Below are 26,744 nucleotides of genomic sequence, written 5' to 3' on the forward strand. Positions count from 1 at the left end.
CCAACGTAATCATCATCGTCATCGTCATGCCGCCGTTGTCGTCGTCTTCTCCGTCGTCGTCGTCGCCGTCATCATTATCGTATCTTATGTTCACTGTAGGATAAAGGAACCTCCCATTCCACTCTGCTCCTATAGCCAGCGCTGTCCGAAGCCATTCTTTCCCACCAAGTTTTCTTATCTCATCCTTCCAACGAGTTATCATTTGCCAGAGTCGCACATTTAATCACGCTAATTTCTTTTCGGAAGCTTTTGGGAGAAGCTGACCGATGGCAATTTCTTAGAGTGTAGAGCCAAATTAATTCTGGATAGGTAATTATTGCAAGTAACGTTACGGACCGGGCTAAACTGTCTATAAAAGGAACAGGTTTCTGTGAGATATGCCGACCATGCACTAAAAACATGTAAGATGGCTGATTAGGGAAAAAAGCATTTTATTTCTGCCACCGATGAATCCAAGGGCACACGCAAGCAGATAGCACTATTTTGCATACAAACGAAGTATGAGCTTGTAAGTCAACGTTTTTAATGTGTATTAAACTTTGAACAAAATTTGCTCATTCCTTTTCCGAATTTTGGCCGGCAGCACCTGCCCTGATTTAGTTCAGGAGACGTGTGTAATGCATACCACCAAAAACTGGGTGATAATTATAGCCTCTCTATTTTTATTTGTGGTGGCTGTAATTTGTATTTCTTTATCCGTTTTCTAGCACTACAGTTATGTCTCCGGGGCAAGGTAAATGCAACTGATTGCGAAGCTGCCATAGAAGCCCATACGTTTAGAAAATGGCTGCTCTTAAGCTGCTCATGGAGCTTAGCGCCATCTGTGTGAGGAGGGAACACTTCCGGTGGAACAAAAAATAAACCGGATGTGACGCAAGACCCGGTCAAAAATTACGTCATCTTGGTGGCATTGGGGCAAAAGTTTGACTTCAATAGCAGGCCTCTGACCATTGATGGCTCATCTCATGTCATTGCCATCCGACTCAAGTTGGCGAGCCCTTGGCGAGTGTGCTTGATCAACGCCAGCTTAACTAGTACAGACTCGTGGCTAGCGAAACGTACGTAATCATACTGTCGTATGATTCGCCTCGGTGTTGCTAAAAACATCTTGCATTTTCTTTGAAACTTTATTCTGTATTCATGTCTTCCACTGCTGTATAAAAGGAAGCAGTTGTTTACCTTGATTGCAGATGGTGGCATATCGGAAACCGGGCACGTACCCCCCCACCCCAGAAAATTTTTTTTCTGCCATGGGATAGAGCCCAAAATGACTCGACCACTCTTGTCTGCTGCCCGGCCCCCCCTTCATATAAAAGACGTTCCCCCCTCCCCCCAATACAAATTTCTGCCTACGCCACTGCTTGGTTGTTTAGTTGCGTCGCACATACGCAGGTTGAGTGCGTGCCTTAAGTATAGATCAAGGTTTTATAATGCTTGCACGGTTTGTGTGTTTCAGTTCAAAGAGAAGAAATAACGCATAGTCATGCCATAATCATGACATTTCAATTTTATTCCAGGAAAAATATAAAACTTTATTACACTGTATAAAAGCAGCACGTACGGAAATAAGTACAAAATTTTCGTGGCCACAACATGCCTTATTATTTTTTTAAGCACCGGAAAAAAAGCCGATACCAGGAAATATGGTAGGCACTGCATCTTGACGCAGAAAACAGGGCCGCAGGAATGCCGATTCACGAAAGTGCAGCGAGCGCACCCCTCTGAACAGCAGGTGTTCCGGCGTCTTATCAAGTAGACATCTGTTTCTACAGAACTTCACCCAGGATTCATGCCTTCAATTTCATGGCTGCATTGTTTAGCTAGGCAAGTGTCGCAACATATAAGTAAAAAGAGAAAAAAAATGGATCAATGCAGGAGAAAGCGACGTCAGTAAATAAAAAACACATAGCAGGAAAGATGTGGCAGCAGCGCACCACAGAGCAGCACAACACAGTACTGCGATGGAAAGATTTCTTGCGCATGCAAGCGCGGGAAGCAACGATCACTACAATCGTTGTAATGCAATAGAAATGGCACTGAGATAGACAAAGCGAATTGTTTGAATCCCAGTGGCTCACAATACTTGCGCTATTGGAATACGCTGAGAAGGCCTAGAATATTTGACACCATTTGCTCCGAGCCAACCCTGCCCTGAAATCAAGCGGTAACTGTGACATAACATAAAGCTTCAGACCCATTTTTTTTTTCAAAGCACCACGACGTCCCCTCACACAACCCTCCGTGCACGTATTAACAGTACTGTAGTTTTGCCTTACCTAGTGAAAATGAGAGTAAGACGGTGCAGTGGAACGCCAGGCGTACGGGAGTTGCTTTTGCAGCCTTGTACAGCACATCGTTTCCGTGGGTACCGAGTAAAGCGCTCCGCGCCAACCATTGGCGCATTGCCCCGTGCGACACTATGCCCGTCGGGCACGGTATAAGCGTGTTCACCTGCGATACAACGCACCTCGCAACTCCCCACACAGCAAAAATTAGGTTCACACCAAATAATTAAGGAAACACGAATGCGAATCCGCAATACCAAAACACGTGAGCGGCGTTTCCTAGCCGACGAACTTTACGCGCGTTTTTCCGAACACTACAAGGATTGCATCCCAGAGTAACGGTGGTAACGGCATGTCCATTTTTCAGAGGGCGCTACGAAAAACTTTTTGAGAATAAATAACATTTTCATTAATTCTTTGCCCACTGTACTTAATAAATGGGATTAAGAAATAACTATCGTTCGTAAAATATAAATATTCTTTTATTGTTGAATAAAACTTGGCTTTTTGTTGCTAGTGTTTGTTCCCTCCACACCTAGTCGTGCTTCAACAGCCATTCCCATAACTCCCCGTGTTGATGCCGCTGGCAATCGTTTCTGAACCACTTTTCTCCCGAAGCTTCGATGCCAGGTACATTTACCTTGTCCAGGGCTCATATGTCGCATCGCCCGAAAGGCGACGTCCAGTTGCGAGGTGCCGACATAAGCAGTCAGTTTATGAGCTCTGGTCCATACATCTTTATTTTACAGGTTGTGGTCTCTACCTCACAATATGCACCACCCTAGCACTGCACAGGGCATGCACTCATGCACATTGCAAGGAACCACCGCGGGTACGAGCTATTTGAGAACGCTCACGGAACTGAGACGCCGTCGCGCCAGCTCAACACCGCCTCTGTTGGGCAGGTGGAGTAAGGGACGACAAAGGAATATGCCCAGTGTAGTACATCAGAAGAAGGCGTTTATTTGCGCCAACCCCTTCAGTTACATTTCAACATCCTCGTGGGTGAAAAGGGGCGATGGGCGACCTGGCGCCACGCGCAAGTGTGCGCGTCATCAGCGCGCTGAACCGGTGGGCTCAGCAATAAGGGCAAAATCTGGGGTGCTGGCCGATGGGCTCGCAATAGAAAGACACTGTCCTTCCGTTCCCAGGCGCGTAACGCACGGCGTGATTGTCGAGTGTCAGGTACGGCTAATATGTGAGCGAGCGGACTGAGGATCAACCGAAGGCACGGGCCGGCAGCCGGAAGGGCTAGCGGGCTTAGAGCCGGCGCAAAAGAGCTGCGACCGGGCGGTGAGGAAAATAGTTACGCACCTTCGGCTGTCCTCCTGAGCGTCTCCCCGAACGGACCCCCGCGCAGGGCGCGCGTTCGTGTCCCGGCGAGGGTGGGGTTCGGGAATCGTTCAAACGGGCCAATGAGGTGAGGTTAGCTCCAACACCAGGGCGGAGCCCCCGCTGCGTGACAGTGTTTTATCGCCGCAACGGTCGCTGCAGCCTTCACATCAGGCAGGAGTTTGAGATGACGGCTCGGCTCTACACAGTGGCGCCGAGACGAGCCGGCAACTCGGAGGAGAGAGGGGGAAAAACGCCGCGCAATGACAGAAACCTGGCGATCGCGCAATGGCTCGGGCGCCAGGATCCCCACAAGGTGCATCTGTATACTCCCTTACCAGTAATACTGGTCCCGTATTTCTGCAAGGGTTCTGTGGCGTCATTCTAAATCTGAATGAAAACATAAATTTAGTACGTAACAATGACGATTCCAGAGCAATTTCTCGGATAGTCTTTATTTCTCCAAAGAATTGAAAACACATGCCTGTAGACCCATGAAGTATACGTTGCACGGTAGGAGCTCTCAAGCGAAAATGTTCTGGGCTTTCATCGTAAATGTTTCGGGCTTTCATAATCATAGGTCTCCCATCATAACTTGAAGCTTGCCCACAGTGGCCCACGCTGTTGCCGCGACTTCTTGCAATAATTACCTGAATTAGAGAACGATTTCAAAGCTCAAAGCATCTGCCTGATTTCTAACGGCAAAAAGTTTTGCATTAAACATATGCACAAAATGATGGTTATGAACAAAATCACAAAACCACACTCACTGGCATGCGCACCATTGCTTATATAAGAACGTCAATCATTTTGTCATCGACAACAATATAAGCACAGCTCTAGAACTCTGGGGAATACAGTAGCACCCTTGCTACCGGCGCTTCCCGCGGCGGACCTGTTATAGGATCTCCCGGGATCTTCACAGGATCACTGCTATTGTAAATAATTATGCGCTCGTCAAGCGGCGTCTTGATAGGCGTCATTTTCTTGATGTGATTGACGAGAACTGTGTAATCCGCAGGACCTGGAAAGAACAAGCAGAGGAACTATTTTGATCGCGTCCCGGACTCCCTCAATTCACACTGGCACTTATAGGCCCGCCTCCTTGCATCAGCAAGCCAATTTCGGGCATCTTTAGAGGTAACCGCACCGGGTTGTTACGAGAGTCGATAGGGAGCTGTATGGCAGGAAGGAGGGGGGCATACGTGCGTGTAATGAAGTAGAACTCTGTGTGCAATGGCTACTCGAGTAACGGGTACGGTACTGATAGAGGAGAATCGCGCCGCCCTTTCTTATAGATGTCAAGTCCTGGTGCTGCCTCGCATCGCCTGGTAAATGTAAAAAAATGCCGTTGAGAGGGATGGCTTTGCTTACGCTGCAGCTGCTGTAAGGGCAGTAGGTGTCTGTGTGTTAATATGTGCTCCAAAGCTCCGAGTAGGATGACCTATTTAAAATGGTGGTCACTTAGACCGCGTCGTAGTTGAAGACGGCTGGGTAAAACGGGGGGGAGGGGGGGTGATGCGGAATTGCCTCACATGGCAAAATTGCTTCGCCTATGTCGCCTTGCATAAACTCAAGCGAAGGCCCGTTGTCTTCGAAAAGGAAGTACGGACGCTCATATAAAGCATTCCGAAATGGTATACATAGCAACGTTAAAAGTAATTGCGTATACTATATGGCTACCAGTATTGCAGCCTTTCGCAAGTTTTTGCTGCATGCTAATTGAGTGCTTCGAGTGCGAATGCATGCGGGCCTTTAGGCTAGCTTTCTTGGCAGCAATGAACGCTGACATGAGTGAGGGTCTGGATTTACAAAATTGTTACTTTGGAAGTTCTGGTCGAGCCGGTGCTTGGTTGGTGCGCAGCAAAAATGGCCAGCTAACCAATGCCGCTCGACAATCGTTAGCCCTTCATAAGCACAGATTGATTACCGAAACTGACCCGTAGTCCACAAACTGTTCGCAGATAAAGATGGTTCCTGATTGGAAACCTTTGTAGCCTAAGGCTGAGGTGCTTTTCTGCGCCACAAAAAGTAACGCCAGAAAATACGACGGTTAGTCACAAACCATGCTAACAAGCAAACATGTTTTTTTTCTTTTGGATTGCAGCTCCAAAAAGTCCTGGCTATTGGTGCTCATGACCTGCCCCGTTGGTGCGAAATGCAGCAAAGAAAGCAGCGTTTCAAAATACAGTTTCAGCTTAAATGCCGCCAAAAAAAAAAAAATTACACAACAGCAATTGCTCAAAGGAGTATAAAAGTTCACCTTGCCTCCACTTGTAGCGCTGGTTGCTTTTCTATATCCGTCTCCTCCCCTTCCAACGTAATCCGTAGTGACGACTCTGTACACTTCCCAGTCGTTTACAGCTTCGTACCGGGGCACCTTGCATTTTCGACAAAGGATTTCAAGGGATTTGACGCGGTTGTTATTATGCTTGCCCACGTCATACTTCACTCGAAAACCTAGGAGAACATTGAAAGGGAACGAGACAGCCAGAACATCAGAAACAACATTAAGGCGCTGTCAAACTGTAGGTGCACACTCCATTATGCACTGCGTTGTGCGGAGAATTCTAGTCAATTAAATGTGATGATTCGCACGTAAGGGCACCAAATAAGCCCAAATGATAAAAAAAATGTTGAATACAGCGATCAAGAGCTTCGCAGCGCGAAGTGGTTACACAGACCGCATTTTTCATTTGGATTGCAGCCTACCACAAGGCGGCTTCAGGCAGGCTTCGGGGTAAAGTTCTGGAAGTGGCTCTGCGCACGGCATCCAGAAATCTGTAAAGCTGCCCGGCAAGCTTCCGGGTGTTCCTACTTAAGAGCCTACCTTCTTAATTAACAGCTTGCCCGTTGGCCGGAGTGCCAGTGCGCCGGCGCTTTCAACTGTAGATAGCTGTAAACCATGAGTGTGCCGGGTTTCCCTCCTGGTCTTGTGAAAGTGGTGGAGGAACGCACGACAAAACATGGCCGCACATGCTATACTGTAGAGCACGTTGCTCTTGCATCTAAAAACGCAGGAGGGTTGCAAGCTGGGCAAGTTGGAAGCGTGGGTCACCATCCCAAAGATATTGCATATCTGCATGGGCCTTGACTGTATCAGGTGTATATCTAGTTGCGTTATCACCGTGACCCTTGTAAACTTGTTTCGCTCAGGCGCAGTGTATTTTTATTGATTTTTATTGTTTGTGTTGAGTGTTTATATTCACCCTTCTTGATATTAAACTTGCGGTGTTAGACCAGCGGCTGTCCTTGAGTTGCACCTCTTCCGTCTTTTTGTTGAAGTTCGCGCTGGTTTCTACCAAGAATCTAAAAAAGGCCCCTCGTACACCTATTAACTGGTCACCTTTTGTGATCCTGTTTTTTTTCGTACAGCTTAACTGTTGCGCCAAAAGCCATCTTTAGTGCCTGCTAGGCAGAAAAGTCTAACGTGAGTGCCGTGCGAAAAATTACGGGGGATGCTTAGAATTTTCTAAGAATGGGAAGGAGAAATCCTAGTTGAACTTCCTGTTAATTTTGTATTGAGATTTGTGTTGAATTTTGTGACCGCGATGTCGGCTCAACGTTACTAGTAACGATGATGTCGGTTCGTATTGCACACGTGTGCGGCAGCGGCCTATCCTTCTCTGGCGCTGCTGTTGCCCTTTCCAAGCGTGCTTTGGTTCGCCCTTTCTCCTGCCCTCCCCCGAGCCTCCCGCGGCACTCGGTTTACCTTTATAGGCACTTGATAGCTCACTCGCGATTCGCGCTACAATTTGCTGCGTGACTGTGTTGTACATCCAGCGATTTTTGTACTTCATGTGTTCCATGAGATCTAAAGCTCCCCACTTAGACAACAGCTAAAAAAGGGTTCCCAGTTGAAAAAAGAGAAAGATGGGAGAGTTTTCCTGAGGGCTTCGCGCACCCGCTAGGCCTCACGGACCCCTTGAGGTCCGTGGACCCCCCTCCTAAAACTTCCGGTCTAAAGCGTTCGCAATGGCCATCATATGCGCGAGGTAGCAACGCAACGGTGTCCAAAACAAGTACTTGAGCGACCCTGGCAGACAACTCACGGTTTCCGTACGTCAACTCGAGCGTAAGCTCAACGGGCCACCCGCATAAGGCAAAACAATGGGTCTCCTCAAAGTATCGAAAAGGTGCACGGCCAAAGGGCGGGACAGATTAAAAATACTCAAAAAAAGAGCCCACCAGCAGGCGTTCCGGTGTGCGCCCCAAAGCTCGAGAAATCACGCCTGGTGGTGGTCTTTTCTTTTTCACCAGATTTTGTTAGTCAATAAATACACACATACTAGTCAATCATAGTAGCCATCACTAGCTGGCAAACCATGAGGACCTTCTTTCTGTGCAAGTCAGAGACAAGGAAGCGCGTACAGTTTTTGCAACAATGGCTAGAGCCAGCTCCCAACTAAGACGTCGTCAGGCAGGTGGATGCCACGCAGTGCCGGCAACTTTTTCGAGCATGCACAGCCATTTCTGTTCATGGTATTTCCAGCTATACCAAGCGTCTGTGAGATCATTCTATTTAAGTATTCTCTTTCCTGTAGCGGCTCTTTCAGCCAGAGCCCGCATGTCAGACCGTCCGCGGTCCACAGTAATGAGTTTAAAATGACTCCTTGTCAAAAAGAAGACCCGTTAAGTAAAGTCAGTGAATTGCGGCCTTGCTGCAGGGCAACAACATTCAGGGCTATTAAAGCGAAGCTCCTCGACTTACCCGAAACTTGTAGGAATCGTCCTTCTTTTTTCTGCGCCCCATATGCGCTTACGGAATGCTCGAACATGGATCTCAGTTCAGAGCCATTGATCGTCATGATGATGACCGACTGCCCGAAAGGCATGGTAGCCAATATGTGTCCCATTGTTATGTTTGCTGTTTTATGAATGCGATAAATAAAGAAGAGAAAAAAAATGAAGAGAGATTTAAAGCGGTCTGACGTATAACGGGCACTGCTGAGTGTGTGGTTATCTGAAAGTCTACTCCGCCCGATCCAAACATATAATCAAGAGCGGCTCTCTGATACCACATACGAGACTCTTGTTTATATCTACGATAGATTAAACCAGCATGCACAGTTTTAGGTGCGGAGTATCCTGGGACCGTACAATGTCCGTCCGCGTCCGTGCGCATAGCATTTATAATCGCAAAAAAATCACACAGGCACCGGCAGGATTCTAGCTTGTGTCTGGTAGACCAGACAGAGTTAGTGTCAGTCGTCTTACCCATTGGGCTACGACCGTGAGTTAGTACAGGAGAGTCAAACGGCTTACTCCCTCGCCTGTAACGGTGCGGAGTACCTTAGGACCTCCCAATGTACGTCCGCGTCCATCCTTGCGCACACCACTAGCAAGCGAAAATCAAGCGAAATTCGATTTAAGCCGTGAGTTGCAGTTTCATTTTGGGAATAATCAGGGTGCAACTCACGTCTATAATCGAATGAGGGTCGGGGCGAAATTCGGATGTCACTCGGGGTGCAACTTGGATGTCATTTTTAGTCCCCGTACTCCGCACCCTCGCCATCATTCACGGAAGGGAGATGCTGCCATTTTTAGGCCACAATTCAACGGTATTCGCTGACACATTTTGTGCTTTGCATTGAGCGTCGATCATCTCACCGTACTGTGGAATCGGTGCGCGGACTGAGCCTCCGTTTATTAGGGCTCCGTTGACGTCCGACCACCCGACCGTCTTTTTGGAGCTCATGTCGGCGTAATAGGCGAAGAAGGAGTCCGCAATCAGGTTTCCCAAGTTGCACTCGCGAAGGCGGCAGATCTTGTTGGCCTGCTCGAGCAATACCTTTGTGTAGCCGACGACTACTTCGATGGCTTTGGTCACGTTTGGCTTGTAGCAATTTACAATGTTGAGCGTCTCACTATCTAGACAGGGGAAGTCAGCCGATTAGTTTAAATTCACACATGAGGATCGCACTTTTTCGAATGCAGTGCACATGAGCAAATGTTACACATGCACTAAAAATATGCACACCCAAGCACAACTATGCTTGTCCGTTTTCAGGTTTTATATTTTTTCATCGTCGGCAATATTATTTTTTTAAATATAACATAATATAATAAAAATATAAATCGTTTTTTTTGTAAAATTACTCCGAAATGCGGGTTTTCTTCGGGTAAAATCTCGAGATTTCCTAAGTAATACACTCAGTTTATTTTATAAGAAATTATTACGAGCATTCTAACTTTAACGCGAAAAAAATGGTGTTTGCTTGAAGCTGGTAATCGGGAAACATTAGGATTTTCTAGCAAATACTCTCCGAAATTTGGCGTTTGTTTGAAATGAATCAGTAATTATGACAGTAGAGAGCCCTGATAACCTCGGAAATGAAACATTTTATTCGCAAAAATTTGGTCTCCAATTTTCTACACGTCCTCGTTTACATACACTATCACCTTCATGCGAAAATGTCGGTGTCCATTCAAGACCTGTCCGATCTTTGAAAGTATCTCAGCCAGGAGAAAGTTCTCTCTACACCACAGCTTCCATTAGCTGGACACAACAATGTCAGTGCAGCATTTGCCAGCCTGCGGTAGCGCGCAGTAGAGTCATGCCAATACTCAATGAGTTCGGAAGCTGTGTTTGTGGGACTTGCTTCCATCAGGTACTGGTTAAGAACGGCGGACCGTCAGCGCACGATTGTGCAGTTCGATACTTTGAAAAGGTACATGCGGGGAGAAACCTGTCTTAACCCGATTCTCCCTAAACATGTTCGGGGCGTAAAAATCGGGTAATTTTGGGTTTCACCCCAAAAAGGAACAACCCTAAATAACCTATGTGTTCGCCTTCTAAAAGAGTTTTTGTAATCTCTTCTGTGTGAAAGATCGTAACCATTACACCTGCATACCTTTTTTCACCGCTTATATTACTTCCCTCTGTTGTTTGATATGAGGGTTTGTCGGTTTTACAGTTAGACAGTCGGCATCTCCCTCATTAGACGCTGATTTATTTCATGCCTTCTAACAGAATATTTTCTGAGCAATTACATGAAACTTTACGTCCAGATGCAGAGCAGGACCCTGTGCACCGTTTGTGTAACGGGACATACTCCGAATCCGAATGCCAATTAATATAGAAATTGCTGGGGAAAACCTTATGAAGTATATCTTGTGTCCCAATAAAGCCTTTTTCATATTTTCTAGCATTCTCGTTACACCCTTTCCAAGCTACTACATAATTATTTTTCAGGCTATACTGACATTTTTCTATGCGGCGCTGGTCCCCTTAAGCCAAAAATGATCTGCTTTAATCTTGATTGGTAATCTACGTATACTACAGCGCCTTCGATTGCTAAATCCCATAAACTGAAATTTGTTTTCCATATTCATATCGTACCTTCTTCGACAGAGCTGTTTAGCAAAATAGGGTTTCCTGTCCAATTCACCGCATGCCCGCTTTCGTTGAACTTGACTTGTAAAAAACCCAAAAACTTTCCGAACCAGAAGTCTTGTACAATTAGGCCAGTGCTGCCGTCGCTCCTGTTGACTACGGTCGGGTAGTCTCCTTCCACTGTATTTTCTCTGGGATAACCAGTACCTGAAACGGAATATTTCTACATAGAACTTGACGAAACGTTTAGGGCACGGGGCATATATATATTGCGCTCTGGTGGCCTCGTGTTTAAGTAGCGCAACCCCTTAGTTGTTGATCTCCGGGTGTAGACAAAGTGCTGCCGACCAAAAGAGTGCCGACATTGCCATTGACGAGGATTATTCTCAGCGTCATAACGCGCGTTTGATACTAGCTGTGAAAGTGCATTGATCTTACGATGACAGCATTGGGAGCATAAGCTTTCTTAAGTGCCCGCATTTTGATATTTTAGCCTGATTTCCTTTTTTCCTATGTAAAACGGGCCCTCAGTGATCCGTTTGTAGCCTATCTTGCTCGGAAGTTAATTGCTGGGCTTCATGCACTCGATAACTTTTTCATAATGTCAACTACTATTCTTTATTTTAAAGCAAAGCTTTACTAACCTAGTCGAGGGGAGTTTCGCCGTCGCCAGCAATCTGACCTTCATTTGACCGCAGCAGCGCTGTAGCCTTGGCAACGCATCACGTAACTCGACGCTCCTAGCTCCGCAACGGCTGCCGGCGCTGGCTTGGCGCATGCGCTCTCCGCAGCTGGGTCGCCGCCTGAACACGTAACTCACCGCGCTCCTGGTGAACAGGAACGCCGCGCTCGTCTAGTCAGTGCGAGCTTGGCCATGCATGAGAGCGAGGCCGGGCAGTCTTCTCTGACCGTTGCGCGGGGGCGGGAGGCTTTGAGCCTTCGTCGTCACAAGCGGCGTCTGACCACCCCGCGGATATTGCCCAGCGAGCTGCTTCACTGGAGAGGGTCCGGAATGCCAAGCGCGCTAATCTAGAGTCGGAGACTGAGGAAGTGTGTGCCTACCCAAGCCTAATCACAGTCATGTCTAGCCACCGACCTAGGAACAGCCGTCATACATGGCTTAACGATGAGTGATACCTAAGTATGACAATTACAGCTAAATCAAAGGTTAACCAAGTGAAATCAGGACCTAACCAGGCTAAACCAAGCTTTCGCTTTGCATATTCAGGGTTAGCTGAGCAAAGTCGCAGCCATCTTTAGTATATAACAGATCTAGGTCTTGATTTAGGTTTTCTCCTACTTAATATACTTTCTTGTTGACAGGTTCGAGAGGACATACGTTGAAACTAAATGTTAGATTTGTATGCTATAAATTCTGAAACAACTTCAGCTGTTTAAAACATGACATTCTTTTGGATCTAGTGGGTCACCCAAGCAGCCAAAACACGCGGCTACATAGTCTAAGAAGGCCACCCAGTTGCCCTACCTTTAGAACAGAATATACGTTGGCTCCTTCTTTTTATTTGTAGGTTTGCGAGGTATTGGCCTGTTTTTGCAGGAGGCTTCTATTTTCAAATATAATTAGCCAAAGATTTTATACACTCGGCAGGCTAATATATTTCAAAATTTCAAATCGCATTGTTAGAGATATCGTTTTTAGTTTTTGTATTTAATACAATTCATTGACCAGTGCAAGTAGGATGCGCTATTCATAACAAAAAAAATGACAACATTTTATGCCATCAGGATGACGCAAATATCAAAAGGGTGTTATTAACCACAAAAGCAGTCATATACCTATGACGAATCAAGTGAGTGTGCACCGAATTCATTTCACCAGTTCAAAAAGAAAAAAAAAGAAAACCAGAAATGTTTGCCATAACAATAAACTTCACGCAGACATCTGTACCTTTAAAAATTGGTCATTTTTCCCTAAACAACACGAAAGAGGAGCGTTTGGAAAAAGTTCGGTAAATACTAGCGCTATGAGCTTTCCACCATACGTAAGCTGGTGCTTGCAGGTGTTTGCACACATGTAAATTCGCGCATACAATGCGTGCATTAAATTGACAGAGGGACAGACCATCCAACCGGTCGAAATAAATAAATAAATAAATAAATAAATAAATAAATAAATAAATAAATAAATAAATAAATAAATAAATAAATAAATAAATAAATAAATAAATAAATAAATAAATAAATAAATAAATAAATAAATAAATAAATAAATAAATAAATCAACCGGAACGACTGGTATTTGTCTCAAAAAAATACAGTGCTTGCTGACTAGTCAAATATAGAAGAAATGTAAAATTGAGAATACCGTGGTAGAGAAACGTGTTCGTGTGTCCACCAACAAGAAGGTCGATATCCTTAACTTGTTTAACTATTTCGATGTCTCGAGGGTATCCGGAATGTGTGATCGCTATTATTATGTTGACATCTTTTTCCTTGAGTCCCTTTATTTCGCGCTTAAAACTTTCTACTTCGTCTTCGAACTCCACAGCACCTGTAAAAAGTAATACAATTAAACACCTATTATCGTTAGAACCCAAGTTATTTGCACGCACTATGCCAGGCATCAATATGTAAACCGAAAGGTCTGAGAGAGGAAAAGAAAAGCACTTGCGTGGGAATATACATGACATTCCCGATTTGGCGCTCAATCATTTCGGACCGATCTAGGGTAGTAAGTGTTCTTAAACTACCCTTTAACCAATTTCCATTTCATAATCAATCAATCAATCAACCAATTAAGCAGTCAATCAATCAATCAATCAATCAATCAATCAATCAATCAATCAATCAATCAATCAATCAATCAATCAATCAATCAATCAATCAATCAATCAATCAATCAATCAATCAATCAATCAATCAATCAAGTTTATTTATTGTTACCAAGAACAGTTGTGAGACCTTGGAGCTGGCGCACAAATAGATGCCAGTTCGAAGAATTAAAGGTTAATGAAGTCAAGCCTCAAGATGAGATAAAAGTGAGAACGATAGAGGTAGAAAAAAGTAAAAGTATACCTCGACAGCGTACATCAATAACTTTAAAAATTAAACAAACTTCTGTATTGTATATGAGCAAGTACAAAACCCTATAAAACGTCTGTAATATGCACCACATACAATGAACAAAAACAAAACTGACATGATACAACAGAACTGATAAGCATATCCTACAGATAAAAAAGAACATCTACACACTAAAGACAAACGTGTAAAGTTAAAACAGCAGTCATTTACATGGACCAAAATGTCACATGCACCGCATACGAGCACTATGAAAAAAGATCCATTCTATGCGACGGAACAAAAATACAATATGGTCCTATGTAGGACAATAAGAGCGCGTGTATCAATGAGTGATGATTCTGCGAGTGTCTGAACTGAAGAGATGGAGAGAGCGGGTAAAAATATCTACTTCAGCGGAATAGAAGTTATTTGTGCTCAGCAGCCGGAACCGCGGGCAGTGCTTGCTACAGGCGCGAGTACGGAAAGAATGACACTTTCTTGTGGTTTTTCAGAAACACTGTTTGCCGTAGATCAGAAGTAAAACCGCACGGTTAATTTGTTGGTGCATTAGCTTAAAAGAAATAAGAGGTCAGCTCTATCGCGCTATCCTTTAAATCAGGCAGCACAACCAAATACCGTGGTCCTGAGTAAATACTCGCTAGGGAAGCGATGTCTAAGTATCGACAATTTATTTGGCACTTTACCAACAGCCACGCTCTTACAACAACACGCCTCCGGCAAAAGCCCACGCATTGACAGCAAGCCGTAATTTCTAATTGTGTAAAATTTCACGGTGAACCAACTGATCACGACAAGTACAGCGAATGCCTGAATCTGTGTTATATCCATTGACACATTAACCCACCCGGGTATTGCCCGGTGCTATCGCTAGTACCTGATAAATAGTTAAAGACATGCTTAAGAGTCAACACGACATCGCAGGGAAAATAGTATGATAGGTGTAGTGGAACAAGTTGTCTGCAAAGTTCTGGGAAGTGTCTGCGCCGTTTTGTTTCGAGTGCCTTGCATATAGGGAATATTAATAAAAAAACTAGCGATATATATCTTTTCCTCCATACACAAATATCTCGGAATAATGGCTGCCGAAATATTTTAACAGCGAAGCTGTTTAGCAAATCGTAATTTTTCGTGTACGCAGTTAACAAATACCAAGAAATGTTAAGGCCGCCTCCTTTAAAAAATTCCCCCGCATTTCCCCGAGGGGGAGAATGTGAAAGTCCGAATGCACGGTTGTCGGCCCGCTTGCGGCGCTTGCGCTCGGCGCCCGCAGCCCACCGCCTCGCCGCCTTCTCTTCCATCTCTTCCATCGGGTTTGTAGTATCACGTGTACACCACGCAGTTATCAAGCCGCTATAACGCCGCTGAGTCGCCAACGCAACGCCGCTGACGACGTAGTTTGAACGCGTTAAAGATATAAGGAGCGTTCCTTACTCTGAAGTCAGCGTGGCTTCCGTGGCTTAGTCGGCAGAGCGTCGCGCAGCGGCCGCAACGTCCTCGGATCGAAACCGGGCGCCGGATGCTGTAATTTTTTTATATAGTGTAGTGGCCTGGCTGGCGCGCCGAGAGAGGGGTTGCGAGCTGGAGAGTAGGCGAGGGGGGAGAGGCGGCGCTACGCGAGCGCCCTCACACGTCGGAAATCCGGCGCCGTTGCTAGGCACGCTAGCTAGCTCCGTTGCTAGGCTGCGGACGGACGGTGGACGAGTGATTCAGGGTCGCTTAAGAAGTGCATTCGCACTTAAAACTGGCGCCTTACAACTTCGGGTAGTGCGGGCGGAAGGGAAGGGTATTTCGGCGGTCTGGTTGGGGGAGGGGCTTTTTCCGCCATTTAATTGACTATCGACAATATTGAACTCGTGCAAAGAAAAATCACTTGAGCCTCGTTCTAGAGTACCCGGGAGCAACAACCGTGTAACACCCTGTATAACCCCCAAAAGCATAAATTACAGTGTCAGCGTACTTAATATTTTAGTAAAGTTATGTGGATTGTTGGTGCAAAAGAATTTTTGAAAGCGAAACGAATCGTCATCGCCCAAAATTCAAACGACCTAAGTCCGAAGCCAACTCTAGCGCAACGAACCCAAAGGAAATGCTGAGCGACTCGAATCGAAAAAAAAAATGCTATGATGGTGCAATCGGTTAGACGTCGGCTCATTAACGCCAGGGACTCAGGTTCGATTCCGACCAGAGGAAGCGTGTTTTTTCTTGTCATTATCCCCGTGTTCCCTCCCATTGTGTAAAGTCGGATTTCCTGCCGTGCATTCAGGTTACGACACCGCAATCGGCGAGACCCAGAAAGCTTCTTTTTCAATGAATCGCGAACAACGAAATATGTAATGCCTTGTGTATGCACAGAAAATCATTATGGGAGATTTTGAGACATTTAATCGTTATAGTGAGTATGTAGATCATTGGTTGATGGTAACTTGGAAAATTAAAAACATAGCAATACGAAAGAGTGAAAAACAGCTAGAAATGAGCTAATGAAATCGAAAATGCCAAACTTGTACACTGCTCTACCACGGCAAAGACTGAAATAAAAAATGGCCGCGTATCCGCTCCTTTAGTGGCAAATGTCGACGAAAGACGATAGTCGACTGGTACCCCTGCCAAGTAAATGCTCCCTTCTCTTTCCCGCTCACCCCTCATGCCGTTCCTCTCCCGTCTCGTTCCTCCCAAGATAACACGCTAGAGGATTGCTCAAGTAAATTTAAATTTACCGCGTTCCGCTGCTCCAAGTCGGGTGCCTCGGTGCCAGCGCTGTCGTACGACGGAGGTGCGCGTGAATCGAGGTACCATACTACAACGTTTATAGAACTACGTTGGCATACTCCAGGAGCGTTCCAAACGGAACGTGGAACCTATCTAGTGGAACCTTCCTTGCTGTTGCCGTAGGATTTCTAAAATGCCTCCAGGGGCGCGGGCAACAGCATGTGACGGTTTTGTGCAGTTGATGTAGTATTTCATTTGCTATCGTAAAAACCAAGCATACATGATTTTTTAAACAAAGGAACACTGCAGATACCTCTTATGCATTGCTTTTATGCTTTATGTTTGCGTAGTGTCTTCTTGTTCAAAAATGTTGACGAGTACGAACATTGACACCGGACTTGGACGTTTAGATTTGGCTGCGGGTATATAAGACTATTACGCAGCTTCGGTTTCCCTTTGGCCGGATGGTTGAATGGAGTCACAGACCGACGGACAGACAGACAGACATACAGTCACACCAAAATTTCTCCTTTTAAGTCGCCCAAGAGAGACTATCGTCTTTAAAAACTACCATCTTTTATGCCCCACCACCCACCCACACACTATGGTTCACCACCCGGCCACCCACAAAGACTAAAAACAAAAAGCCAAACTTGTATGCTAAACAAACGTTTTCAATCAACCGAACAAACGAATACCAACCGAAACACGTAAGAAATCGTAGAATGCAACCAACCGCGTAACGTCGTGTACTTACGAAGAAAAATGCATAATGGGCGAATTCAACATGTGTAACTATAGATAATTGGTGAAAAACATAAAACCCCCACAACCAAAAAATTACCAAATGAAACAGCAACTGTCTTAATACAGTCCAAAAGTAACCCAATTTGCCGCCTTATTGCCACATATGGCATTTAAAAAAATTCTGCAGAAATTTAGAGAATTTTCTACTAATGCGTACTAAGCATTCTTATGCCGCTTGTCTTGAGTGTGAGTTTTTACAGTCAAAGTTTTTGGTTTTTCTAAATCCTGTCCGACCAATTATAATGACGCTATTATAATGACTCGAAATGCAACATTCGCGAAATTTGCATTATTGTGGAAATGCACGGCGTTATACGGATGGCACTTTTCCGTGATTGCTTAATATTTATCGTATTTTTTATTTTGTCGAAATTTCGTTCCACCCCATGTAACCATATACGCTGTTATAACGACTACATTTGGAACTTTCGGGAAATCTGCATTATTGTGGAAATGCAAGGGTTTGCACGGTTAGTCATTTTCCGTATTTTTTTATATTTTTCTTATTTTTTAGTGTTCAAAATTCTTTTGTACCGATTATCTAACTTACGCTAATATAAATATTATAGGTAGAACTTCCGCAAAATCTGCATTATTCTGCAAATTCCATGCGTTATACTTGACATTTTCCGTAAGTATTTTTATTTTTCTTACTTTTTAGTTTTTCAAAATTTCGTTCGACCAATTATCTCCATTTACGTTATTATAACGATTACATTTGGAATTTTTTCCGAAATCTGCCTTATTGTGGATATGCAGGGCGTTACACGGTTCGCCAGTTTTCGTAATTATTTTATATTTTTTATTTTTTAGTTTTTCAAAATTTCGTTCGACCAATTCCCTCCATTTACGCTATTTTAACGATTACAGGTGGAACTCTCGCGAAGTGTGTATTATTGTGGAAATGCAGGGCGTTACACGTTTCGCCATTTTTCGTATTTTTTGTATTTTTGTTATTTTTTAGTTTTTCGAAATTTAGTGCGACCAGTTATCTCTATTTACGCCATTACAGTGATTACAGGTGAAACTTCTGCGATATATGCATTTTCGTGAACATTCAGGGTGTTACACGGTCCTGGCGGTGGGGGCACACGGCAAAGAATGCTACGCATTAAAACCCAAAATGAACAGAAGTGGCAGGAATGCTTACTCGTTAGTAGACAATTCTCAGAATTTTTGTTGCTTTTTTTACGAAAGAGACGCAAGCGCCTGTCAACCAAAGCTCGTCATTACATCCTGCTGAGTGTTTGTCAATTACGGCACAGTGGCGAAACGTACTGGCACTGCGGTATTTCTTTTTTCATTGCACTCGCTGTATTCCGGCGTATTCATATGCGGCCATATTCCAGGGCTATTGTCGCTTACCCGGAGCCGACAGGTACTTCGTTTGGGGAAGCACTGCACCGACGATGCCCACTTTTGTCCCGTTGATGTCGGCTACGACCGATCTTGGGAGACGAATGTTCGCTAAGGCAGGCTCCTTTGAAAAGTCGGCGTTTGAGTTCACAACCGTTACGTTGGCCTCTTTCATTTTTTGTAGGAACGGAGCGAGCCCTGCCGGCCCATCGTCGAATTCGTGGTTTCCGAGGCACTGAAACAGCGGAAAGAAATCATGTAAGACAGAATGGCCCTTTTACAGCGAAGCTGTAATTGGTTCCCCCTGAAATTTATCTACGTCCGTGCGTCTACGCCGTCGCGTCGGCAAAGAAAAAGTGAGAGAGTGTAATCGCTTTTTCGTTCCAAGGAAGGGGGAGGGTGCGGAGAGGGTATAGGGGAAAGAGTAACTATGCATGCCGTCAGAAAATGTGAGGCTTCGCTGCGTGTGCTGGGAGAGAGAGAGAGAGAGAGAGAGAGAGAGAGAGAGAGAGAGAGAGAGAGAGAGAGAGAGAGAGAGAGAGAGAGAGACTTTATTTTCGAAGAGTCTGGGTTATTGAGTTCTGGTGACCCACAGCTACAACTTGCCGGTAACCTCGGCAGCACGTTCCGTTCGGTTATCCTGAACCTGAAGGCCTGCGCTGCCAAGCGCCTCCTCCCAGTGCTCACCAGTGGTTATTATGGTAAATGGGCCTTTGGGGCAATTCCACGTAAAATGGGTGATGGTGTCTTGTGCACCACATGCAGAGAAATTGGGTGACGGGTACATTGTAGGATAAATTACATGCAGCCTGGCGCCACATGGCAGTGTATTAGTCTGCTTGAGTCGCCACAGTCTCACCCGCCGCGGTGGCTCAGTGGCTAAGGCGTTGCGCTGCTGAGCACGAGGTCACGGGTTCGATTCCCGGCCGCGGCGGCCGCTTTTCTGATGGAGGCGAAAAGCAAAAACGCCCGTGTGTACGAGATTTCGGCGCACGTTAAAGATCCCCAGGTGCTCAAAATTAATCCGGAGCCCTCCACTACGGCGCGCCTCATCGCCTGCGCTGCGTCGGCGAGTTAAACCCTACAATCAATCAATCGAGTCGCCACAGTCTCTCCTCGGCGTTAGTCAGTTCCGGGTGAGCAGGCGGGCATCGACGGTGGGTAAGGCGGCAATGCGCAGTGGTTTCGTGGAAGCTCAATAGGTTGTCGCGAGCAGACTGGGCTGCATGGACGGAGACAAGACTAGGTCCTTCTGGGATGGTAAGCTCTCGCTTCATTTCCCCCCAGCCCTGTGTGGGCAGGAGTCCAGATCAGCTCCACCTGGAAGGTTGGAGGATTTAATTTTGAGCGCCACGGGAGGAATGGTCCACTTGGCCAAGTTTTTTATGGCCGTTTTTGAATCAGAAATTATAATTGCCGTGGTCGGCCGATGTGATATAGCTAGCTCAATGGCCCCTCTTCCGCCGACGCCGCGTGGCGCATACGTATGGCGAGGAAAATGATGGCGGTTGTCGTGGGGTCACACATGGCCGTAACTGCATATGCTTCGTGATGTCTGTAACTAGCAGCGTCAACATATAGCGTACTTGACCAGATGGTGCACTTTTTAGCCAATGTCCGTGCACGCGGCTCTTTTCATTTCTGATTGATTGATTGTAGGGTTTAACGCGCCGACGCAACTCAGGCGATGAGGCGCGCCATAGTGGAGGGCTGGGGATTAATTTTGACCACCTGGGTCTCTTCACTTCTGATCGTGCACGAAAAACGCGCGATTCCTCGTCAAACTTCGGCTCACCCCGCACTCTGCACGTTCACTTCGCGTTCACGTCGGGTGAGCCTAACAGCGCGCGTGTGTTGCCAGTGGTGCAGTTGTAGGTGCAGTAGTGGCTACTACAAGAGCAGCTGACTGGACGCCGCTTCGCCAGACCCTAGCTATCGCTCGAAAAACTTGATTTAACCGCGTTCCACCGCGGCAAAGCTTATAGCTACAGTTCCGTGTATGTATCGTGTACGAGAGGGAAAACTTCGTCTTAGAGATGACCGCTGTCAAGGCTCGAGAAAAATAAAATTTGTTCATACCTATCACATATATTCTTTGTAACCTGTATGTCGCACGTCAGCTAAAAAGTTTCGCTGGTCATCCACCTTCGCAGAGGAGAATGGCTCCTGATTTTTTAGTGCCAGTTCATGGATACGGGTAAGTTATGGCGCCTGTGTGTGTGATAGCCCCGGCGCAAGCAACTAGGCCGTATAGGCACTTGATTCCTGCTGCGTGGATGAGACGTGTACCGCCAGAAATTGTATAACATGCGACGCTGGAGTGACGGCTTAGAGATACCCTCTTTGTCGTGTCCGCTTACACTCCGCGAGTGTACCTGACCAATGATAACTGTATGCGTGAGTCCCGGTCTCGCGCTTGTCAAAGTGGTAAAGCCGTCCAGAACACTATAGTTGTGTTACTAAGCCACTCAAAAACGCAGTATGGTACCAATTGTTCAACCATTCAAATGATGAAACTAATAAATTTGAACTCGTTGTTGCTGTTGTTGTTGTTGACGAAGCATGTAATGAGTCCCAAGGAAAAGCGATAGGGATTCCCACCACCTCTTCCACTTCCGAGATTCACTGAATTCCACCCTGCATTGTCCAACGCTATATACGTCAAACAGATTCTTGCGTTGCTTCTACTTAATTAGGTTGCCTGCCTAAAAATGCCGGTCTTCTGATGCGCTTTTTTACGAAATACAAAACTTTGCTCAGATCAACTCAACATTTCAATGGTTTTTAATAAAGAAAACGTCAACATCGAATGATAGAAAGAGGCTTGAGTGCTATCGCAGTTTTTTTCTGGAAACATGGGTTGAAGAAGTCCGTGCTGTTGCAGCGGTGTACCTATGCAGTGAAGAACCCGACCTTGATTCACGTGATCTCCCACTGTAGCATTCTTGATGGTTAACTAGCTGTCTGCATCACTGCAAATGTAACAGTGCAGCATATCGAAGAGTGATTCGCTCTTTACTACCGGTTGAAGCAATAATATTGATCCAACAGATTCAGTTATACTCCGCTGGTATACATGATGGGCTTACTGTCTCATCTTAATGTTTATTTCACCTGCAAATGCTAAACCGTCAAGAAATTTAACCACAATTTAAGTGAAATCTGCGCCGTCAAAAGTCAGAGTGCAACTTTCAGGCAACCAGTGACACTATTCCGATTTCAGGTACCAATTGTTTTCGCAGTGCGCGTAAACTACAATGACAGCATTGCAGCTCTACGCAAGTTGTCTGTAAAGAAAGTGTTTGTACCACGAAGTCGTATCCCATTTTGGACATAACGGCAGATATGATCACGTGTTTGAGGACCGAGTACCAGGCAGTTCCTTGGTAGAAATCCCCTGAGTTCAGGAATAAGGCTCCAGGATACTGCTTCTTCAATTCTTTGACCTAGAAGAAAGAGAACTATGAAGACAGAGCAAACATCTCAGTTACGTCAAATATAACTTGAATGGGTTTGCAATCTATTTCAGTACATTATTGTATACGCTTTCAGGTAGAGAAACTGACATCTTCAGGGCACATTTGTCATCAATAAGAGTGCTAGGCACATCAGGGAAAATTAGTTTTAGACTGAACCTGGTCTGCCAGCCTATATGGTGTTCGCTTTGACCAGAAGAATACATTGATAAAATATTCAGTAGGTTGTATGTGACGAGAGCCTTTTTTCTTTCCATGAAAAACTTCCATGGAAAATTGCTTTATGAGCCTAGTAACGCTCTCGCTTTCCAAGTCGGGCGGCAGGACAGAGAGTTCCTTCAGGACATATTTATCCGTGGCTAGCCTCATGTGAGGCTTGCTTTCCTAAACTACAGGTGCTTCAAAGGAAGATTCATTCACAAAGTTCACTAGATTTGTGCTTACAATGACAATCAGTTCCTCAGGGACCTTTGTGCGCCCGCTCCTCTTCTTTTTTTTTTTTTTATGCCGGCAATACAGTTTACGCCTCCGGCAAGCATTAATCACTTAATTTTTATATCTCTTATCGGCCTGTTGATTTCATTTGTATTTAAGACACGCTTAGAGCCCGTACATGGGGATGCTGTGCGGCTCCAGTAATAGAGTTAGGGAAATCACCGGAAGAAGGGGTCAAGGGGGCGCGATAAAGGGATCCACTAGGATTGACGTCTAGCAGGAAGAAGTGGCAAGCGCGTTGACTAGGAGTCAGCGTGAGTACACACTTTCTAATATTTTATATTTGCGAAGTTCAACCGCTATGACTTGCAACTTTCTTGTCTTTGTGGTAAAAACCTGCAGAGCACTAGACTTATGCTGAGCTGACCTTTTTAACCTAATTTTTTGTTGTCTAGATAGCGAGTTGCTATGACAAACTAAGCGATGGTGAAAAACTTATCGAGGCACCGGACGCTGACAAAATGGCTACTACTGATGAATTCATCGTAATAGCGAACATTAAAACAGGGAAAAGCTAAAGAAAAGACGAAACACACGCTAGAACTTCAACTCAGTTTATGACACATAAACAGGAATTACACCAATAAGCACATGAAATTTGAAGGGGTTATCATAAAAACTAAATGAAACACTATCGCACATATCACAGGCCACAGTACAGCGCCAGTCCATATCACATGGCGGAAATCTAACCGACACGTGCAAACAGCCTTCATCCTTCGCCCACGCTCAACCACCTTCCCCTCTCCAAAAAAATTGATTTCCTCTGCGGATAGTGCCAAGGACGGTGCGCTGACGCATACTTCCCCCTCTCTTCCTATCAAAAAGGCTTCCACAGTTTCTCGGTCGGTTTGGGAGGATGACCTGTACATGATGCGCGTCCCGCAGAAGTCTGGTGTGCACTCCTTACACCTACGGCAATGATCAGATTGCCCATTTTTTGCCTATTTGCCTATTTGTTGCCTATTTTTCCTTTCCCACGTGCAGAATAGCAAACTCTAGCCAGGCTAACTTTCCTACCCTACTTCTGCATCCTTCCTTCCGGAACGGTGACAAAGACGATAGCCTTTCTTGAGATATAGTCGACGGGACCGAAACGACGAGATGTACCAACACAGCGGAAAGAGAGGGGAATAGAAATGGTCCTCCAACTCCACAATGCCTATTGCTGCTTTTCTTCAGCTGTCGTTACAACCTTGCTGAATGTTCAAACCTTGCTGAGAAGTGACGAATATAGCTGAAAAGGCTGCATGTGTGCATGGGCGCAGCTTAAATGCTTCGAGCGCAAAAACAGTCCTCTGAGACAGCCACGTCTTTCCGATCGTGCCGTTTCTAATACTGCAAGTATTTTCACATGGCCAGCTTCTCCGACCCGTCGTTGACATTTTTAGAGCGAAAGCTTTACTAAACTACGTCTTTCAGGGTCATTCATCGCATCGCAAGTGACCTTCGGCCACCGGCATGCACACTTCACCTTTCTTTCTTGTCGCTTCGCGCGCTCGGAGCCTTGCTGCTGCGGTACCACGTCAATAGGAGAAAGGGAAGCGGCCGCTTTGCCTGCGCTTGATCACTCAGCGCCATCTGGGCCGTATGCGTGCGTTTCAGCGCAAGAGAACCACGTGATTAGGCGAGGGAGACAAAAATAAAAATCTCATCATCCAGTCGATATAGCTAGACGACAGGCTGGAAATTTCAAGAAAAGGCAAACTTTCACGAATCCCTCTGTGCATAATTTTTGCCTTCGGTCGTAACAACAAGTCTCAGAAGTGTAAACATGAGCCATTTTTCTGGACGTTGGCTGAGCATGTCGGATGCTATTGTATTGCTCCTCTTTGATAGTGCGCCCAGCAAAATAGTGTCCGCGCGTGGCGTTTGGAATGAAATGGGCAGTGCATGCGCGCCTAGAAGGACGCATCTGGCAAGTTCTGCGTTACAAGCAACTAACAACTGGAGCCTGAGAATCAGGTTTTGTAATCTCCGCGCGATGAAGGAACGTATAATGCTTGAAGTAGGCAACCTCCTCTTGTCGCGGTACTCCACGACAAGACCTTCGAATGTTGTTCAGGTAACTGGCACTTTCGTAAAATGCACAAAGATTAAATACTGAATTATTTAAACGTATTCACCCATATTTTTCTTAGAAGTCTCTCTCCTTCCAACGTACAACAGTCATACGCTTTTAATGCGAAGGCATATTTAAAATAATATCGTGACAGTGGTGACCGGTGGGTGGGTCAGTCACCTTATCACGGTGACCTTATCATGTTTCGCCTTATCACGGAGGAAAGAGGCGAAACGAGTCAGAATAGGCGCTCGCGGAGAGTAATGACGCGAGTGGGAGCGTCGTCTATGCTAGGGTACTTCTCCGAGCACCACACAACCCTACATTTGTTCATAAGCTGGGTCCGTTCATTCCCAAAACGGGACAGCAACAGTGCACGGGAAATTTTATACGTGAATATCTTTTATTGCCATAACAAGGGCGAAACCTGTGTTACTGCGATATAAAAAAGACAACAGCGAACAAAGCGCAGATCATCGCTGTCAGAAGTAAGATGGCAAGTTGGGCTAGTTGGTGCAGATTCAGCTTCATGGTGAAAAACAGCGCAAGAAAAACAGGAACAAAAAAAAAGGGAACGTGTGCGTCGTCCCCTCTTCTTTCCGTCCCTGTGTTTCTTGCGCTGTTTTTCACCATGAATCAAGATCACGGTCGCTGATCGACGGAGCAGGCTGATGGACAGCGTAAGCGTATGCGTATGCGCCGTGCCGGCGGGAACAGCATACGGGGCATACCGCAAGCAAAATACCTGGCGATGGCTTCAATGTGGCTTCGTGCAAACGACACGTATCATCCAAATGGCTGCACCGGCTCTTAATTTACTGTATTATTGGTTTCTTGAGCGGCAGAACAAGCCAACAAAAAAGCACGAAAGAAGAAATAAAAGCTTCACAAGAAGTATACGATATCCGGCATAGAAATTTTCTGAACGCCATTTTAATCAGTTTCAGTTTCAGTTTATTTCTTTTCACCACATAGATTTCATTACATATTCATTCATTACATTACATGATTTCATTCCATTTCATTCATTACATTGCATCACATAGATATTTATTTTCATCACATAATTGAGCTATACTTGACGTTTATGTTGAATGAGATAGTCCTATTTAATATGTATGATGCACGCCTCACCTCCAAAGCTTTGGAAAAAAGACGTTATAAGTCACTATGGCAGATGGAGGGAAAACTCGGCACTGCGGCCACAAACCTTGGTTGTAATCCTCGCAACGCCTCCAACGCATGCCTTATTCTTTTTGTCCTCCTCGCCACACATTGCACCAAACTTCGTGCTCTCCTCAATGTGAGCGTGCAGGTCGTTGGTGTGCATAACTGTCAAGGTAAATCCAGATACGACAGCATTGCAGCCGGCGCACACGTAAAACAGCGCCAATAATCCAAACATGTCCGATGCAACTCTATATCTGCGTTTTCTGCATGAGATAAAATGCGCGATCCATCTGCTGTGCTGCGCGAGTAGGGACTACCCTCTTACGTCTAAAGCACCGTCCATTGTCACGCAATGAGCGCGTTGTTTTGACTTGGAAGAAACGTTGGCATTGTTCTTTGTGCGGGTACCCAGCCGTCGGCCGACAGTGACCCTTTTCCTTGTTTCCCCTTATAACTTTCATCGGATACATCATGTCTTCAGCTGTCACCGCTGGACATTTTAAATTGAAGAAGCTTATACAAATGTTGTTGGTTTCAACGGAAGTGTCTGAACATGTCAAAAAGAACTGGAACGACAAGCGCATCAATGCCGATATAAACAATCGTAATGTTTTTAGAATCCAGATACGTGGATGACTATTTTGTGCTTTTAAATCTTACTGACGTTAGCC

At 45.4% G+C, this 26,744-nt stretch overlaps 1 protein-coding gene across 4 annotated transcripts; it reads right to left on the reverse strand.

Moving 5' to 3' along the window:
- Positions 1-1,609: 1,609 nt before the first annotated feature.
- LOC144166022 (protein 5NUC-like) lies at positions 1,610-26,408 on the reverse strand. Of its 4 annotated transcripts, none has more exons than XR_013321550.1 (10): positions 26,114-26,408; positions 22,179-22,316; positions 18,880-19,105; positions 13,280-13,465; positions 10,960-11,160; positions 9,228-9,488; positions 8,329-8,484; positions 5,881-6,077; positions 4,513-4,641; positions 1,621-4,267 (listed from the first exon to the last, which is right to left on the reverse strand). XR_013321550.1 is itself a non-coding variant. In XM_077695691.1 (10 exons), the coding sequence occupies exons 1-10, from the start codon at positions 26,306-26,308 to the stop codon at positions 4,206-4,208; spliced, it is 1,746 nt and encodes a 581-aa protein (XP_077551817.1). In that variant the 5' UTR covers positions 26,309-26,408; the 3' UTR covers positions 1,622-4,205. The 4 variants fall into 4 exon arrangements, 3 of the variants coding, with proteins under 3 accessions (XP_077551819.1, XP_077551817.1, XP_077551818.1); XM_077695691.1 differs by having other exon boundaries at positions 1,622-4,267; positions 5,886-6,077; XM_077695693.1 differs by lacking the exon at positions 8,329-8,484 and having other exon boundaries at positions 1,610-4,267; positions 5,886-6,077.
- Positions 26,409-26,744: the final 336 nt, after the last annotated feature.

Source organism: Haemaphysalis longicornis, unplaced genomic scaffold (genome assembly GCF_048455015.1).
Source record: "Haemaphysalis longicornis isolate Haplotype H1 unplaced genomic scaffold, Haemaphysalis longicornis Haplotype H1 scaffold_156, whole genome shotgun sequence".
Classification (NCBI taxonomy): domain Eukaryota; kingdom Metazoa; phylum Arthropoda; class Arachnida; order Ixodida; family Ixodidae; genus Haemaphysalis; species Haemaphysalis longicornis.